Raw genomic sequence first — 19,623 nt, 5'->3', positions numbered from 1 at the left:
AAAACAACCTAGCTTGTCTGTGAAAACATCAGGGAATTCCTCATACAACTGTTTAACTAGCTGCTTGCCCTGCTGATGTACTGGTACTGTGACATTTGTTTGTTTGTTTACATTGGTAACTGCGGTGTCGGCCACCTCAGTCGGCGCGCTAGTGTCGACCATTCTGCTAGCAGAACAGCTGACAGGTGTACCAACTGAGCTGTCATCCACAGCTGATTGAACATTGTTTACTTTACTACTATTTTTGATAATAACAACTAGCTGCAGTGCTTTCATCCAATCCCTACCCAACAATGGGTTTGCACCGTTAGGGACAACATACAGCTCTAATTGTTTACAAATACCTTCATGTTTTACATTTACACATAGTTTACCGATAGGTACGATCTTTTCGTGTGTGTACGAACTAAGAACTAAGCTTGTTGGTAGTAACTTTACGTGACTTAACTTTACTTTGTAATCTTTTTCAGATATAACTGACACACAAGCTCCGGTATCAATTTCAAATAGGATCTTTTTGCTCTCTACCTCTAATTGCACTCTAATTGGTTCTACTTTTTTCCTAACTTCTACTCCCTGTACCTGAAATAAGTTAGATATGTCATATACCGTGTCTTCGTCTACACTTTGATCAGGGACATTTTCTGTTACATAATGTTGCCTAGCATTAGCATTACTGTACTTTGAATTAAAATACGACTTATTTCCTCCCCTAGACTGTCCATTAGTCTTAGATACATCATTATACTGTTTACTAAAATGGGGCTTATTTACACTTCTACTCTTAGATCTACAAGCTTTTTCAAGATGTCCTTTCTTCTTACAGGAATTGCAATTGTACTCACGATACCGACATTGCAGAGTATTGTGATTGTTCTTTCCACAGCAGTTGCACTCCCGGGGCTGTGACGTTGCCGAACCTCTGTTGGCTGCGAATTTTCCCCCGCTTCCGCTCGGTGCTGTCCTTGTCGTCTGGCTGAGGCGCTGAAGTCGTCCTCCTGGATTAAGCGTCATCTGGGCTGCTCCTTTCTCGGCGAACTCCATTGACGTTGCCAGCTGTACTGCCTTGTCGTAGGTCAGGTTCTCCTCCCCCAGCAGTCGTCTCTGGATGTGGTGGTTCTTGAGGCCTGATACCAGTCTGTCTCGTAGATGGTCTGGAAGCTTGTCCCCAAACTCACAATGTTGCGATAGCTGCTTAAGTTGTACGATATAATCACTCACTGTTTCGTGTTCTAACTGATGTCTGCGGCTGAATTTAAAACGTTCTGTAATAAACGACGGTTTCGGGTGTAAATGTTTACCGACCGTGTCTACAATTTCCTCGTACGTCTTGGACGAAGGTTTATCCGGTGTGATTAAGTCCTTTAACAATTTATACGTCCTGACTCCCATTACCGTTAGTAGTGTGCTCGCTTTCTTTGTGGCATTAATCCCGTTGCAGTCTACAAAAAGTTCAAATCGCTCTGTATACGATTGCCAAGTTTCTTCGGCGCTGTCAAAAGGACCGATATTACCAATTGTTGCCATGTTTGTTGAAAAATACGTTTCCGCTAACTGTCCGAATTGCTCGAAATAACTTTCAGTCAACGGCATAAGTGCCTTTTTTACACTTATTTAACTGTCCGTAGTCTAATATTACGTCCATAAAACAAAGAATAACGTTATGTTAGGTGTACCTTTCTACACTCACGAAAACGTTTCCGCCAAGAATATGAGTCTGAGTCAATATTCGCGGTTGTTTGACGTTCGTTGACCGTTTCTTCACGTTCACTTGTCACTTTGTTCACTTGCACTGTCACTTTGTTCACTTGCACTGTAACTTTGTTCGCGAATTTAAGTTTTAAAACGCGATAATATTCCGTGTTCCTCGTCGCCAGTTGTACGGTACGTCGTCATCGTACTGTACGTTTTGGTGTCAGGGATGGGGCGTTGTAATAAATACACTTGTTACATTTTAAAAGGGCTCAGAGGGCCGCAAAGGGTATACGGTGTTGACGGGACTAATACATGGTGTGGACTGACGTGAGGAGAGGGGATTTAGGCTTGTTCGGAAAGGTGGTGTGATGGTGGCGTGATATGACGTCACGGGAAATAGCCATGAGCTGTTTTATTAGAAATATCGCCTGATTTTGCATATTGCCAACCTAAACAGAAATTGTGGTTACATGATGGTATGAGTATCAAACTATTGTAACATTATGGTACAAATTATCAGAATATGGTACACTGGGCAGGTGCTAAAGCGCAAATAATATAATTTATTGACTTTGGTAGATATTATTTTGCGTTGTACCAAGAGTTCGTTACATTACTAATAACTCTGAGGCCCGACAAACCTAGGCTGCACGATTTGGCGTGCGTAGTTGGAAGCACGCGGCCAGTAGGCTAGTAGCTAATTTTATTAGCCTATTAACAGAAGCCCAGCCAAGTAATATAACGTTGATATAGTAGCAGTAGGGTTGTTATTGATTAATCATTTGATTATTTTAATTTAACCTGAACAGCTTGTTTATTAATCCAACACGTTATCTTGGTAGCTTGGATAGCGGAGTACCGGCTATCAGATAACATATTTATCTAGTGTTTGGAACGTATTTAATATTTATGTATCTGCTACTAAGTAGCTCAATAATTTAATAGTAGTGCAATTGACATCTAGTTTTCCTTGTTTAGCTTGGTATTTATTGAGACCAGCTACTAGAGGTTTAGTCACTCTGCCTATAGAATACTTATATATTATTATATGGTATTATTATTGAGTGAACTGTTTGATTCTTAGCTTGGGCATTAGAGTTGTGTATTGTAGTTTAGTGGCCCAGTAGACCCCGCCTGGTGATAACTCGCGTTGTGATTTTTATTGGCAAGTCGTCGTGTAACTCACTGTGTTTTAGGCACTCTGGGCTTAACTATTGGATAGTTAGGACGAAGCCCGAGTTGCGTAGTCAGCAACGACCCCCTAGGAGTGTGGAGAATCGGCGTAGGCCTGGTAGTGATTATTGCACGTTTGTTTTGGTGACTTGTTTTTGACTTGTTCACAGTGCCCGTGTATGAGCCAGTCCTATACCGGTTAGACCCGGCTATTGGCCTAGTGGTTTCCTTGACCTTATCGCAGACCCTGGAACTTTACCCAGCCATTGTAGGCTGAGCTATCCCCGGCAAACGTTTGCGACTAGACTTACTTGTAATATTTTTCCAGTGCAGAAAGTAGCGTCGCATATTTGTCTGTTTAACACATTTGCTGCTGACCGCTAGATGACAGGGCGGCGCCAGGAGCTGAACTAACGCTCACCGCTGCGTAAACATTGCTGCCAATCCACTGAATTACAGTAAAAACAACAGTAGTTGTTTTGATGGCATGTTTGATGGCAATGTTCTGCAATAAAACTCGCTTTGGACATTGTACTAAGTGATTCTGATAGATAGCAGCACTACCCAGGTTGCAGTCGGTAAAGTAGTGTTGCTCTAGCAGGAAAGAGGTAAAACAAAGCCCTGTTCTAAACGACCATAGTGGTGATTTTGGGAAACTATATTTTTTATTGTCAGAAAAGTACATCTCCACGAGCTGCAAAGAAATATAGGACGCTCGTGACGAGCTGGCTGATCCATAACGTTAAACAACAATGAACGGAGACGTTCCGGAACGTTCCTAGCTCCTGGCGCCGTGGCCCGTTTGACATTCCGGAACGTCCGTAGCAGCGAACGTGTTAATCAAAATCAAATCATATTACATGTCTGCTGAATGTTAATAAACAATCTTCACAAAGTTGCATTTTAAAATACTCTTTTTTTAGAATGTTAAAGAAAATAACTTAACAATAATGAAATAAAACTTAACCAGACATCATTCTAAAGGGTTTTTTGTAAAATAAAAATAAAAACACACACACTAGTGATCTCTATGAACTTGGAAAAATGCAACCAATTAAAAGTGGTTATAATTATAGTCAGAATGAGGAGTAATCCTTTAGGCCTAGCTCTATTATAAGTCACTCTCAAGGCTCCATTTGAGGAGACCTGTCTTTAGAGAAAGATTTCAACAATTGATAACAACAACGATTTCAAACCAGCCCAGATACTAGTTCTAGTTTTGTTTAGTTAAATATAAAGCTGGCAATACTAATTGCTTTGACACAATCTTCTCTGGATCATGAAGGATGGAGAGGAGGGTACCACTAATCAAAGTACCCATTTGTACTTAACATACATATAGAAACTCTTACTTACTCGGTAGATACTCGATTGCATCGTTATAGGTTGATGCTAAGGTTATCGGGGCCTCAAAAAGTTCTTTTTCCAATCCAGCCTTCAAGAGGGTTGTCCATTTATCTTAAAAGAAAACAAATAAAAAATGTGTAAATAACCAAAAACAAAACAAAAACTATCCCTTCCAAATAAAATAGCTTGTTTCAATTTTGTGGTATAACTAGATACCATAACAAGATGCAACGAAATATCACATATTTACTATAAAACTTTCATATTTATCAAGATTGAGATGACAATATTGGTATTTAATTAGGCCTAGTCAGAATTCCACCAATTCTAATAACCTACTTCACCGCTACTTTCACTGCAAGTTCATTTTCACATTCCAATTACTCTAAATAACTTATAGCCTATAGTATTAAGTAATAGTAGCCTATGCCAAAATATGCAAATTCAATCGAGTAACTTTCTCTAGGGCAGGCTATGGTAATACTAATAGATTCCATCTGAATATTTGATCTTTTACTTACAGAGGTAGGTGAAGTATTCTATTCTATTCTCTGTCGTTTCCAAAAGGGTTTTTGACCTTTCTTCAAGCCAGTCTGACTTGTTGTTGATGACCACTTCTGGCACTGAAATGTTTGTCTTTAATTCTTCCAAACAGCATTCTAGGGCTCTGTTCCACTTGTGCTAGAAAAAGTTTAACTTATCATTTACCTGTTTAAGGAAATGTTTTAGGAAACATCCCATACAAGTGGGAATTCATGTAGTCTGCATGTTTGCTGTGACGGTGCTATTTTCAGTTGTGAGTTTTATCAAACCTGCTGATTATAGCCAAAATTGTTGGAGCACTTGAACAGTTTATTTAGACTTTCATCATTTAACTATTATGTCATGACATAAGTTAGGCCTGCATCATTGAAATGTATTTTAACTAAATTCTCATTATTATAAACAAAATTAAGCAAAGAGAAATTAACAGAAAAAATATAGCATTTTACTAAGCACCTGGATTTGTAGGCTTATATTGTAGCCTACTTGTTGTAGTTACACAAATGTCGACTCTTATGTGTCAGCAATATTATTAGGCCTACTGTAATTTATTAACATAAAGGAAAAGGAATTAAAGCAGCTATGGCTGTTTGTGTCAATGTAAATTACCATAAACATATAAAAACTGTGAAAAGTCCCTGTAGACACGACGCCTAGATTACTAGACACCACCACTGAAAAAACTCGCTTAAACATCGTGACAGGGCAGTTTACTATACTAGACACCTCACCAAGATTAATATACACCTTGCCCAGATTACTAGACACCACCCCAGATTACTAGACACTTTAGGCTCAGGCCCTACCTAGATTACTAGACACCAAGCCTAATTTTATTCACTAGACACCATACCTTAATTACTAGACACCACACCAGGGTTGCCACCTTAGGCCAGGAAAAAATCTGGACAATGCCCCCTCCCACCCGGATAAACATAGTCTTAAATACGGGCATTGAGGAACCAAAATCGGGACTGTCCCGGCAGAATCGGGACGGGTGGCAAATCTGCACCACACCCAGTTTACAGTTAGGTTAGGTTAATTTAATCTAGGTAATGGTGTCTAAGCCTAGACTAGTAATGATAATGGTCTCTAGTAGTCTGGGCATGGTGTCTAGTAATCTTGGTTTGGTGTCTAGTAGGCCTACAGGAATCTACCCTCGCCTATGTCTAAGTGTGGTGTCTCGTAATCTAGGAGGCGTGGTGTCTACAGGAAGCCTCAGTGATAAAAAAGTCATTGTTGTGTCAGTGTTGGTGTCTAGGAACAGTTTAAACACGTCTTATAGAACGTTTAAGGGGAGTCGCTATGTTACTAAAAAATTAGCCTACCAAATTTGTAAAAAACATGATTTTTTTAATTATTTTTTATCTTGTTCTATGGATTGTAAGGTTTTAGAAAAACATAACATTTGGTATAATATATATTTTATTGGTGTGAACCTGGCAATAACTTGGCAATAAGTAGTGCACGTGCCCGCTAAAATCTATTGCTGGCCGTATTGCGGAAAAATACGTCCGCGAGCAATATTAACGATGATGCCAACAGATATAGGACACTTTAACGGACACGACAGTATCAACATAATGTACCTGGGGGATTTGTTATGGGGGGTAAAACCAGCATCAAGAAGTGCGAGCGCCCGATAAAATCTATCGCTGGTCGTATTGCGGAAAAATACGTCCGCGAGCAATATTACCGATGATGCCAACAGATAGAGGACACTTTATCGGAGCAATATGGATTGTAATATTCTAATAGTCTATCGGTAATATTGCTCGCGGACGTATTTTTCCGCAATACGGCCAGCAATAGATTTTATCGGGCGCGCGCACAACTTATTGCTGGTTTTACCCCCCATAAAAAATCCCCCAGGTACATTATGTTGATACTGTTGTGTACGTTAAAGTGTCCTCTATCTGTTGGCATTATCGGTAATATTGCTCGCGGACGTGTTTTTCCGCAATACGGCCAGCAATAGATTTTATCGGGCGCTCGCACTTCTTGATACTGGTTTTACCCCCCATAACAAATCCCCCAGGTACATTATGTTGATAGGTACTGTCGTGTCCGTTTAAGTGTCCTATATCTGTTAGCATCATCGTTAATATTGCTCGCGGACGTATTTTTCCGCAATACGGCCAGCAATAGATTTTATCGGGCGCGTGCACAACTTATTGCTGGTTTTACCCCCCATAAAAAATCCCCCAGGTACATTATGTTGATACTGCCGTGTCCGTTAAAGTGTCCTCTAGCTGTTGGCATTATGGGTAATATTGCTCGCGGGCATGTTTTTCCGCAATACGGCCAGCAATATATTTTATCGGGCGCGCGCACAACTTATTGCTGGTTTTACCCCCCATAAAAAATCCCCCAGGTACATTATGTTGATACTGTCGTGTCCGTTAAAGTGTCCTCTATCTGTTGGCATCATCGGTAATATGGCTCGCGGACGTATTTTTCCACAAAACGGCCAGCAATAGATTTTAACGGGCGTGTGCACTACTTATTGCCAGGTTCACACAAGTATATATTTTTATCACTATGAAAAAAAATATTTGAAGTGAAGCGTGCACACCTCTTTTGAGGCATCAACTAAGTTAGGCCTAGTATAAACTTTAACTGTTGTTTTCCGCGACTTTAAAATGTTGTTTTTTTATATATATAAGTTCTTATAACTTTTTAACTATTACAGCTATGAAATTTTTACCACACATTGTTTATAAATCAACTTTCTGTGCATGGATATTTTAATTGGGTAAATAAAAGTACCGGTAGGCCTAGGCCTACATGAAAAAAAATATAAAAATTTATCACCAATAAATTTTTCTAAAACATAGGCTATTTTTGAAGCCATAAAGTATAAACTTATTGAGAAAATAACATGAGTATGCACAGAAAGTGTGTTTTCTTACTTTAACAGCAGTAGGCCTAAATCTTTTTCTAAGACTAAATGAACTTAAAAAAGTATAGCCTTTATAATTTTTAATAAGATTTTTTTTTAATCACTAGTTTCAGTAGCGACAGCGACTCCCCTTAAGGTGAGTTGAGGAAATTGAACTAACTTTTGCCGTTAAAACTTATAGCTTTTGAGTAACTTGGCACTGATGTTCATGGGTTAATCTAAGAAATAACCGGTTAACCTAACCTGTTCAACCTAGTCGATTATCTGGATATGACCGTCTGAGTTATTAATAACTAATTAAATATAACTTACCCTTGCAAAACTAAATTCCTCGTCCTCTTCCATTTTTTGTAGTTGAATAGAAATTAACTTGAAATTATTATTCTCTTAAGAAGCACCGACACTATAGCCTACTCAATGGCCTAGCCTAGGGATCACGACGACGACGTCGATGACGACACGGACACGGAACGGACTGACGACGGACTACGACACGACTGTCGACTACGGTACGGACTACGGACACGGACTACGGAGTACGGACGGACGGACGGAGTACAGTGTACAGTACGGAACGGACACGATCGCTTGGTGGGGGGCGGGAGGGGGAGGGAGATTGGAGATGAGCAGAGCTTACAAATGGAGCGACAGCGACAGCGAGATTGGACTGGGATGGGACATGGGACTGGACTGGGACTGAACTGCTAAAAAAATATAATATAGTATAAATAAAAATAAAATATAAAAATAAAATATAACATAGTGTATCGTCGCGACTCTCGAACGTACCAAAACTTAGTTTAAAGGTACGCGGAGAGGAATAGTTCACAGATCTTATTACGGTCTTAAAAATGAATTGTATTCCCTTGAAATATTTCCATTTAAAGTACCATTGTAGTAGGATGTAATGCAATTAATCAAATTCCATCTGATGTCGAAATCATTAAAATACCCCCACCACAGCAAACCTGCAAGACTAGCGAATTTCAAATTGTCTTGATTAGAAACAAAAGACTTTCCACAAACAAGTTATATTCATCCCCAATTTAAATAACATTGCTGCTACAGGAAAAGTAACGTTAACAGTATACCAGGTGTCCCATAATAGTCCCCCCTGCTTAATCTTTGAACTGCTGCATATATTCAAACTAGCTTCGATACACGCTAGGAGGATTAAACATTAATTCTCCTAGGATACACGTTACTAGGATAATGTAAAGTACTTTTTGGTGGTTATTTGAAATTCACCCCTACCCCCCTAAATAGGGGTTGCTGGGGGTAATTTAAACCCCTGTCAAGTAGCAAATCAGATTAAAAAGCGTTGAAAAAGGTAAATAATGCCGCAAATCCGACTTTGATAAGAGGAGTTTTGAAAAAGTTAGAGTTTTATGTGCCTAATAAAAGCACGCGGTTTTGTGTTGTTTTGTTGAAATACTGGTGTGCGGCAAAAGTAAAAAGTATGCGGTAAAAGTAAGTAAATGCAGCAATCAGTGCAAGGAAGGCCACTTTGTCAGGTGACTGTAGGAAAATAACTATTATAACATGCAAATCATAACATGGTGCATGAAAATTATAACATAGCTACACCTGTAAACAGTACGTAAAATAGCTAATTTTCGCTCCAGGGTGAGAATGACTAATTTCCGCTCCCTAAATCAGCTGATTTCACAGTTCGTGTTTCTATAAAATACAAATATCCGTTGATCTAATATTTGTATAACCTAAAAAGCAAACATAACCTAAAAGACATATTATGTTGTTGGTACGCTAATGTTATGGAATAATAAAAACGACACTCTTATGTATTGGCGAATTTCCCATATTGGGAATAAGCTATTACCGTAGTACTCATGGTAAGACCTGTACCCAGGACCGATTTACTTTTTCGTTTTGAGGTCCCTAGAGGCCAAAAACACCATCCGTTCAAATTCATATATATATATATATATATATTCTGAATTAAAATAGAATAGTTTAAATTATATTTAACAATTTTTATCAATGTGTCCATAAACAACCAGACTGCAACAGTTTACTCTTCTCCCCGAGGGTAACACAGGCCTACACATTTTAAATATACAGTTTTTTTTTTAAATTTTATCCATATCGAGTAAAGAAACATTTAAATGCACCATCTGTATACTAAATATACTATGATGTGACGACTGAAATGAAAATGGGATACGTTTATGTTTTGAAAGTTGAAATATGTATTTATTCAAATAAAACCCTGTTCATGTTAACCAAACTTGCTGGTTTGCGACTCATTAAGGTTTATGTAGCCCTACACGTCGATGCCTTCAAAATGTTGTTATCGCGTTCAAATATACACAAATACATGCAAATTCAAACGAATACTGTTGGTCCAGGAGTTACCTCGCCATCTACGATGTATTTAATGTTCGTTAAATGTTTAGTCAATTCTTTAATCTGACACCAACATTTTATTTCCATTGGTAATTTCATAGATAGATTATAGTATCTAACAAATGCAATGGCTGAATTATTTTTAGGAGGAATATTTTATAACTCTATGGCCTCTACCACGACCCAGCTATGTTTATGCTCCATGGTACGGCGTGGCGTGACGTGTATTGTTAATGTTTACAGGAACCACGAGGCGTCACTCAACATCATATAAACACCACAAGATATGTCGTCAAGACATTCCCAAGTGGTGTAATCGTAAATTAACCAGTGTGGGAACGCTCACCATAGTCCAAACAATTACTAACAAAAGTAGAATCGGAACGCTATCCCCTCTACTGTTATCTGAAGTGAGTAGTTGTAAACCAAATTATTTGATTTGAAACGTATGAGAGAATCTATACACTTGACCTTTTTTTTATTTTTATATTAAATCTAACTACTACTAACCGTCTATATTTACTCCTTTACGTTTATTATTATATCTATTGAAAGACACATTGTGGGGGATATGGCTTGCGCTTGAACTCGAAATACTATAAAGTTTGCCCGTGTCTTTACTAATTGCACCTTTATTATATCAGCAATAATCCCTTTGTTAATCACATAATAAAACGAATCAGTTAATAAAATACAGGAAACCCTTGCGACCAATTTCATTGTACATAATTGCATAGAGAAACATTACATTTACAAGTACCTATTAAAATACGAAAGTTGACTCTTTAGCAAAACTATATAAAATTAGTTGTTCATGTACACACGCTAACCACTAGCCTACACATTTAATTAATATTGTTTTCAAGACTGGGAATCCTACACCCTTATTTCAAGAAGTTATTAAATCATATGTTATTATTAATAATAATTAGTGTTAAATAAAAGTCATCAACGTTACACATTTTTATCAATCAATTATATATTTAGAATAAATCTTTTCAAATGAAGCAACCTTTTTCAATTATCAAACTCAACAAAATACGCGTGCATACACAAGGCCACGACATGACTAATCAAGCAAGGGTTGACCCGATACAGTATGATTAAAATAATCAATAATCTTTCAATCACCGATGAATAAGAGTTAATTAATTGTTTTTAAAACAATCCTTTACCACCAGAACTATCATTTACACGAGTAGACTATTTATCAAGGTTACTTAGGTTATTACTTAGATTTGATGTCAGAAATGTCTTCGATACAGACACTTAAAACAATCAAAGGCAAAGATTATAAGTAAACAGGAATATAAGTCAGTAAGTTTATTGTGTAGGAAAGCGATTTCAGCTACTTAATACCTCTCAACAGACAAAACAATATCAAAGCATTGTATTGTACATTCTATTGTTGCCTGGCCACTTGAGAGTTTTCAATCAAGCCGAATCACGTTATAGAAATTATTAAAGGAGATACATTTTCCACGGACGATTTTCGTGTTAAATATCGTGTATATTCATAATCAAAACATCATGGGTAGTTTTAACTATGATGATGTATGTTAGGGTCGGGACAAAGAAAGGTTAAAACATTTTGACTACTAGTAAATATTGTTTGCCTTAGCACTATTTTCTGTATCCATTCTCCAAAGAACGTTGTTCGGAAATACGAAACTTAAGGTTATTTATGACCAGCCAACTTTGAGATGTATTTTATTGTGGTGGCATAGTATTATGATTTGTTCCGTGCAAAGACCGTAACCAGCTTTTATAATAATTTGTGTCCTAAGTGTTCTGATAAGCGGCGGACACCTTTATTCTGTTTTCAATGAATCATGAAAAATCAAGAATACCACCCTAAATAATTTTTTAGAAAACTTATATTTTAATAAACTTTCAATCGAAAGGAACGGTTTAAAACAATTTTAAGAAAGTAATAAAATTATTGTGAGGTTGTCCTTATCCAATAGGCTTTCATGACATTCATTGAGAGCTTAAAAACACCTAGGAGACGCTTTTCTTTGGATTTAATGTATATACAGTATAGGTTAGCTAATATCTCGATTCCTTCTATCGATATGGTAGAGGAGTATAAAGGGGATTTTATCACGAAGTGGAAAAAGCAAATCGTGTAAAATAGTTTATGTCAAATAGAATATGTTAAATAGAAATTACATTTCATATCCTGGCCTAAAGGACATTTTCATAGATAGTAAAATATTCTACTATCGAGGGATAAATTTGATTTAATTCAAAAATTGTGTTATGGTAAATATCAAGCAACCATAGGAGAAATCCACCGAATTAGTAATATAAAATATACAAAAACAAATTAATGATAAAAATAAAATGACTATAAATCAAAATCGTTACGAAATGTGATTAAGCAATCAAATAACATAATCCGTACACAATAACGATTATAATGATTATAATAGAAAGTGAGGATATTGAAACTGCTGTTGGTTTTTAAAACCATTCGCCCAAATTTATATATCTCGAGTGAAAATGATCAGATTTTGATTAAATTTGGTACAAACGTGTAAACCTGCGTTTATTCGAACGTATTCACGAACTAGTGTGATCGGACTATGGAAACAAGGTTTTATACGGGGTTTATGGTGTAAATATTGGTTTTCCCATTTTGACCCTAAACTCATTACATTTTCCTATTTCTATCTGAACAATTTTGAACAATCTGAACAAGTTTAAAAACCAAATAATTAAGTACATTGATTTGATGCAGTACCATCGATGGTTACGAAGAAAATGCAAAAAAATCTTCATTTTAAATGTTTGTGTCATTATTTACAGAATTTGATAAACTGTTGTAAATTGCTTGCCTATGGATGCATTTTGATCAAATTTATAAGATTTATTTCTTTCATACCGAGCTAATAACATTTCACTATAATCATTTTATTACCTTCCTTCTAGCAGTAAACCTAAGTACTCATTTAACCTAATGTAAACATAACCTAATGTAACGCAATAGGGAATAAATCTGTCATCTTAAAGAAAATCCAATTAACACTGTATGGTGGTTAAAATCCGATCAAGCAAATGGAAATTTGCTTGGCCTGTAGGTTTGCTGGGACGGGGTATTTATATTTATAACATATTTCGCACAAGAGATATTATACAATTGTTTAGATAAATTCACTTAAGTTGAAATTTAAACTTTAAACTACCGTCAACAGTGTACATCCATTAAGATATTTTGTTATTATGTAAATAACATGTTGGGATCTCAAACTGCACAACTTGGACAGAAGAGTATAGAATTCAGCAAAGAAATGTAATACCATTACGCAAACGGGCTATAGTGCATAACTCATTTTCAGTTTTTCAATGTTGCCAACATGCAAATGTTAACCTTGTTAAACGTTTCATCTACTGGATGGTAAGACATAACTGTTGAATTTAATTTCTTATTAAGGTGCTATGTTAACAAGAAGGTCAGCACAATTTTTTCCAAAGAGGGGAACCAGTATCTTATCTCGGGATCTGGAGCAAACCCTCATATACTAATAATTTTTATATGGAATACTTAAAATATTTTTAGACTGTAAGTTTACAGTATACTAGGTTTCCCTACAATGAAGATTTTATGAAGATTATAAACTAAATCAAAACAATGTAAATAGTTAATACAGGAATAAAAGAGTAACACGTTTTTAATAATAAATAAGGTTTTCGTCATACTGTCCGGAAAGTGGCAGTTTATAGTTCTCTAAATCGTCAGCAAAATCATCGTTTTCGGGTAATACTTAATAACTTCAAAATAGACAACATAAAAAACATATGGTAAATTTTTCTGTTCGCTAACCTCAAAATTTTATCAGTGCATTATGAAAACGCTGCTAATCACACGATGTTTAAGTCCTGTTTGTAAACAACAGAAATGTAAACATTGAAGACGACTATCATGTGTATCCTCAAATTATGCGTAACGATTGGAGGGATGTTACCACACTATGATATGAAAATAGTTGGGGTCGCTGGAATTGTACCCCCCTGGAATTGTATTTTGTACACCACACGGAGTGAAAGTGTCTTTTTGGTACTTAATCGTATTTCAAAGCTCGGCTGCGCCTCACTTGTAAAACACGATTGCGTACCAGGTAAAGCGACAGCAGGATCAACCAGAACACCAATGTAAAGTCAGATTTACTTTATGGATGTCTCTCTAGCAATCACAAACAAGCTACAGGTACTTGTAAACCGGTGCACCCACCAAAGAGGACCCCATAGATCTACAAATTAAAAATCTGAAGTGGCAATGGATAGGACACACTCTGCGCAAGGATCAAGACGCCGTAGAAAAACATGCCTTGAGCTGGAATCCCCAGGGACAGAGGAGGAGAGGAAGACCGAGAAAAACATGGAGAAGAACAATTGAAGCTGAAATCAGAGCGGGTAAGAGCTGGAGAGAAGTAAAGGCATTGGCTGCTATAATAATCGTGTCCGTTGGCGCTGTTTCGTAGAGGCCCTATGCTCCGCTAAGGAGTGACAGGAAATAAGTCAAGTAGGTCAATATTCTATAGTTTGTGGTTCAGTATATCCAGGGGGGCAGGTAGAGTAAATCACAATATCCTCAATATACTCAAGCCCCTAAATATCTTGAAACTTGAGGTAAACGCACAACGAGAAAACCCTATTAGTAAAGAGAGCTCTCACAAGTTCAGTTTTTTTGTCTGACACGGAAGGACGCACTGTATGTAGAAGGCAGAAGATTCCTAGGCTGTAACTCGCTAAGAAAGGGGTATTAAAACACTGACAACTGGAGTTTTTACACAAAACAACGATATATGGGAGCGAATAAAAGTTTGAAATAAGAGCCCATTTAAATGGTTTACATTAAATAAAGAAATTTTGTAGAAAATGAAAGAAATGGGAAAGCGAAGTGAAGATCCAAAGCCAAAGCGGACAGAAAGGACGACGCATAGCACCAAAAAACGGTGAACACCGCAAAAACGGAAGTTTATTGAATCAGCCAATGAGAAGGCGAATCTGGTTAACTGGCAGGATCGGTGATGGACGTTCCTGGGTTGAGTTCCTACCCCTCCTCACTCCCTCTCTCTCGTCGTTAAATTTGAATAATAATTGCAATTTATAAACTATGCATAGAAATAGTGTACATACAGTTTATTATTAATTACTTAATAGAGAACGTTCAATCACAAATTCCCGCAACGAATGGCTTTAATATATTTGTAAAAAATAATGTATTTATTTATTTTTATTTTATATGTCATTGTCATTTACGACATTCATAATTATATATGACATTCAGTTAGGATTTATAAAAAAATTGTAATAATACTCGTATGCTCAATATGGGCTTATAGCATATATACATTTTACACAAAAAAAGGTACATTTTACTATAAGGCTTGAAGGGTAGTATAAATTAAAGTGTGGTTGGCCAACATTTTACGTTTAGCAACACATTGTGGATTTGAGAAATATAAATTGTTTATTCTAAGTTCAAAAAACCAACACAAGTAGACTTCTCATCCCATTGTAAATTTTGAAGCTAGTTTTTCATATCTAGTTTATGTCCGGTGACACCGATCACTAGTGTCGACAAAATTTTGTTTCTCTTATTTTAGGGTCCATTTTATTATTCGACCTTTACTGTTTGGTTATTTAACTAGAGGATGAGTTATTTCTTATGGTTAGATCGTTTTATTTGGTAAAAAAGGTAGTAAATGACTGAAACCACAAGAAGCAAATTGTAATCAAAACGTGACCTCTTCGGTGCAACGGACAGAACTAACAATAACACTAGCTTCAGCTGCTCCATAAGGATGGATGATAAATCTACTAATGTAGTTTATCTATGATTAAACCTTCAAATATCGATAGACTATATACATGGGGACGTGGACGTTCCGTCCCCTTATTGCTGTCACGTCACTAGTTTTAGAATCAACAATCAACATGGACGCAGTTGAATAATAGCATAGATAAAAGGATTATAGACAGTACAGTAAAGGAGTATGTTTACTTCTTTTAATCTATGATAATACAGTAGTTCGTTTATGCAAAATTACTGATTTCTGCCGAACACTTATTAACCAAGTAAAACGTATATGACGACATAATAAACTAAAACATTGCATATTTTTATGTATCATAATATTGTAAAAATATTACAAAATATATTGCGTTAGATATTGCATATCTTATGCCACGTCAATTATCTCAGTAACAAACACTAAAGGTTGATTCACACACATCAGTTACGGCATGTTGCAGTCCAGTCACTTAACAAAACTATTCTTTAATGGATTTTCTATAGCACTATCTACGCTCACCCGTTGCAGTTCCGTCAGTAGCTCTGCAGGCGTCCGTCAGTCAATTTCAGATTTCTTTTCACTGATATTTTTTATTGTTCGGGTGCCTGACGGACGTGTTTGCGGTTATAAAATAGTACTTTTTTTATTTAAATGATTGATTTTATATTTTAAGTAATGTTTGTAACAATCAACAAGACGAACGATGAAAATTTTATAGAATATTTTGTTTTAAGTAACATTTTTTACTTTAACAACACTCTAAATGAAGTGACGGAAGAGTGACTGCAAACAAATAACTGACAGTTTGACTGAGAAATTGCGGATGCAACTGTGACTGGACTGTAACGGAACTGTGACTGGACTGTTATCAGTTCAATCACAGTTATGTTACAGTTCAGTCTCACTTGCATCAGCAATTTCTCAGTCAGTTTTTTTTTTTTTACATTCAATTTATTCCTGAAAACTAAAAATTCAGTTTCAAGCAAGACATATAAAAAAAAGTTTAAACTACACGATTTTTTTTCTCCTAGATATTTTTTACTTCCCATTTAAATTAATCTTTTCGCAACTCGAGTCTATGCACAGGCCCTGCCTATGTAGACTTTTTCCTTTCTTATAGAATGTATTTTTTTACACTTTTATTTACTTATTTCTACAGTATATAATTTTTGTTTTGTTATCTAGTTAGTAATGTTTTGCTGAATCATATTTAAGTAAAGAAAAAAAACACAATGTACTTATCTGTAAATAATTAATGGGAAATAAAATATTATTTCATTTCATTTCATTGCTACCAGCCCCGCGCCGTGCCGGACCAAATCAGTATCATGATAGCGCTATCTAAATGTTTATCGTGTATTCGTACCGTATTAATTTTTGGACTATTTGACTGAGGTATGTAAAAAACCTATTATTGTCTTTACGATTTTTGTGCACGTTATAAATTTTGTTGTATCCATTAGTAAAAATAAAATGTTTGGCACAGTAATCATTAACATGCCATAAGACCATTTTGGTACTTATTCTCAAATACAATACAAAACAAAGTTAAGGTCCCAAAGACGAGTCAGAGGTACAAAGTATGCTGCACTTTAAAGGTACTATTGTAGTATAAAGGTCATATTGGACCTTAAATAACCCGAATGACCTTAACTTGCTCATTGGTATCTTTGGACCTTAATTTGGTTTTATAAGTGTTTTAAAAAAAATTCTGAAAACATGGATTCAACAGGTATGCAATTAATGTTTCAGTAAATAAATATAAACAGCACTTCTGACAGGTGATTTGATTTCCAAAATATTTTGGACCCTAAAAAAATATTTTGCAATTTAAATTGTGTTTTGACGAGTTAAAATCTTTGACAAATGTCTTCGCAACGAAACGTTTAAACTACTGAACGAACAATCCTAGTTGTTAGGCTACTATTTGATGGAGCATGTAAAATATAATCTTTTATTGGCTCAACAAAATAGTCAAAAAGCCCCGCTCTATGTAGACCAACTTAACCTTGCTAATATTTGGTAGGAGATCAGTGGTTGCGCAGAAAATTAGAATTTTTGTTTATTATGTGGTAGCATAGATAAAAGGAGTGGTAGTCGACAATGACCAGACAATGACAGTGGTGAGCTCGGTCCTCAGCGTACTATAGCTAGTGGCTGTTGTGATACAATGTTCTCTATGTTGTGGAAGCGCAGGTCCCGAACTCTATCGGTCGAACAAGGTAACAACGATTGTGTCGGTAATGCAGATTTTATACTAATAAACCCAGATTATTTGGGCATATTTAAGGAAAATAATATCACCAAGTCGTGTAGAAAAGTGTAAACATCAAAGAAATCATACTTTGCATGGTCTCTTGTAGGTGGTTGACGAGAAAAACGATGATCAAAGTGTTGGTTCTCGCAGGGAAGAGTGTTTCTGTTCACTGCATATATACAACGGAGAGCCATTGGTAAAAAGGGTGGATCCGATACTTTGTAAAGTACTTCACTTTGTGCCGTACTTCTCTTCTTCTGGACATCTTGTTCGATTGTGTCCAAGTTCAAGTTTGAATGACTGTGGCGACTAGCGCCTCTTCTCTCGAAGTTCCTCCTCTCTGGGAACACAAAGTGTTTATCATGGGTATCGCGATCCACTTTTTGTAAAATTTTGCAAAGATTTCAGTTTTTTTTTAAATTTTATACCATAAAATGTATATACTTGCTGGCAAAGAAGTTGTGTTATTTGTAAACTAAATTTTCACCACAAGATTCACGATCAGAGGTCTCCACGTCTGAAAGCAATTCTCTTTTAACTCTTTTCTTTTCAATGGATAATATTGATGAAGTTTTGAGTTTAGGTGCATCTACCCTTGGTTTCCTGGGATTGCTCTGTGACTGCTGTCAGCTGAATCTTTGGTTGTGTCCTGATTGCGAACAGTCCAGATTGCGAACAAGGGTAAAATCGTCCAGACTGCGAACACCTCAAAAATGCTGTGGACTACCTGAACATGAGTCGTCCAGACTGCGAACATATATTTTGGAATCTGTAAAGATGGTTTAGTAGCTGTTGTTGAACGTGAGTTTTAATTGCTTGTTGAGTTGGGAATGTGATTGAATGATTGATGTCGTAATGTGTAATGCATATACATGTTATTTCGGATGTAAGATGTATGTAAGTATGGTATTTATTTTAGTTGCTATTTAAATTGCTCGTTGACGATGTTTTTTTAGGTAATTATTGAGTTTGGAATGTGATATTGGCAAATGCATGATATTTCGGCTAATTATGTTAAACTATAGTCAGTTTCTCTTATCTTAATATGTGAGGCTATTTTTGTGAACAAAACTTCTCCGTTATTTCTGGACCGATTTTAACGTTTGAGGTGTCAAATAATTTGTCTCAATTTGTAGTAGGCTACTGTATTGCATAAAGGTTTTATAACTAAAAAACTCTTACCCTTAAGGGCACGAGACGCTATCAAAGGTCGCATCTTCCCCATAAGAATTACATTGAAAACAAATTTTAAAACAAAAACAACTGTATATAAAAAGAAACTCACCAGCTTTTTGGGAGTAAATATTGATGTTTGTAATATTTATGAGGTAATAGACAAATCTAAACAGTCAATCAGTTTTGTTGGAAGAACAGACAATTTCTTGAGTTTAAAGGAGAAATGTTGAAAACAGGAGGAGGAGACAATTAATAGGAAATCTTATACGAATGAGAAGAGTAGAGGAGAGGCCTGGTCTCGAAGTAAGGAATCCAGGTACACACTCACTTGGGGAGATGAATCATTTTTGTCAGTTATGCTA

General features: G+C 36.2%; 1 protein-coding gene across 1 annotated transcript in view; it reads right to left on the bottom strand.

The window, feature by feature from the left end:
- LOC128998452 (uncharacterized) overlaps positions 1-8,099 on the bottom strand; it is a 45,581-nt gene extending 37,482 nt beyond the window's left edge. The window contains exons 1-3 of the mRNA XM_054424583.1: positions 7,973-8,099; positions 4,737-4,896; positions 4,225-4,326 (exon numbers count right to left, since the gene is read on the bottom strand). Coding sequence (XP_054280558.1) covers positions 4,225-4,326; positions 4,737-4,896; positions 7,973-8,005 — 295 coding nt within the window. The 5' untranslated portion in view covers positions 8,006-8,099. The remainder of the gene's footprint in view (positions 1-4,224; positions 4,327-4,736; positions 4,897-7,972) is intronic.
- Positions 8,100-19,623: the final 11,524 nt, after the last annotated feature.

The sequence above is a fragment of the Macrosteles quadrilineatus genome, unplaced genomic scaffold, assembly GCF_028750875.1.
Source record: "Macrosteles quadrilineatus isolate MER2022 unplaced genomic scaffold, UCM_ALF_1.0 Scaffold_7__1_contigs__length_78375512, whole genome shotgun sequence".
Lineage (NCBI taxonomy): Eukaryota > Metazoa > Arthropoda > Insecta > Hemiptera > Cicadellidae > Macrosteles > Macrosteles quadrilineatus.
The sequence above is the reverse complement of the archived record's forward strand: the minus strand, read 5'-3'. Positions and strand labels throughout refer to the sequence as shown.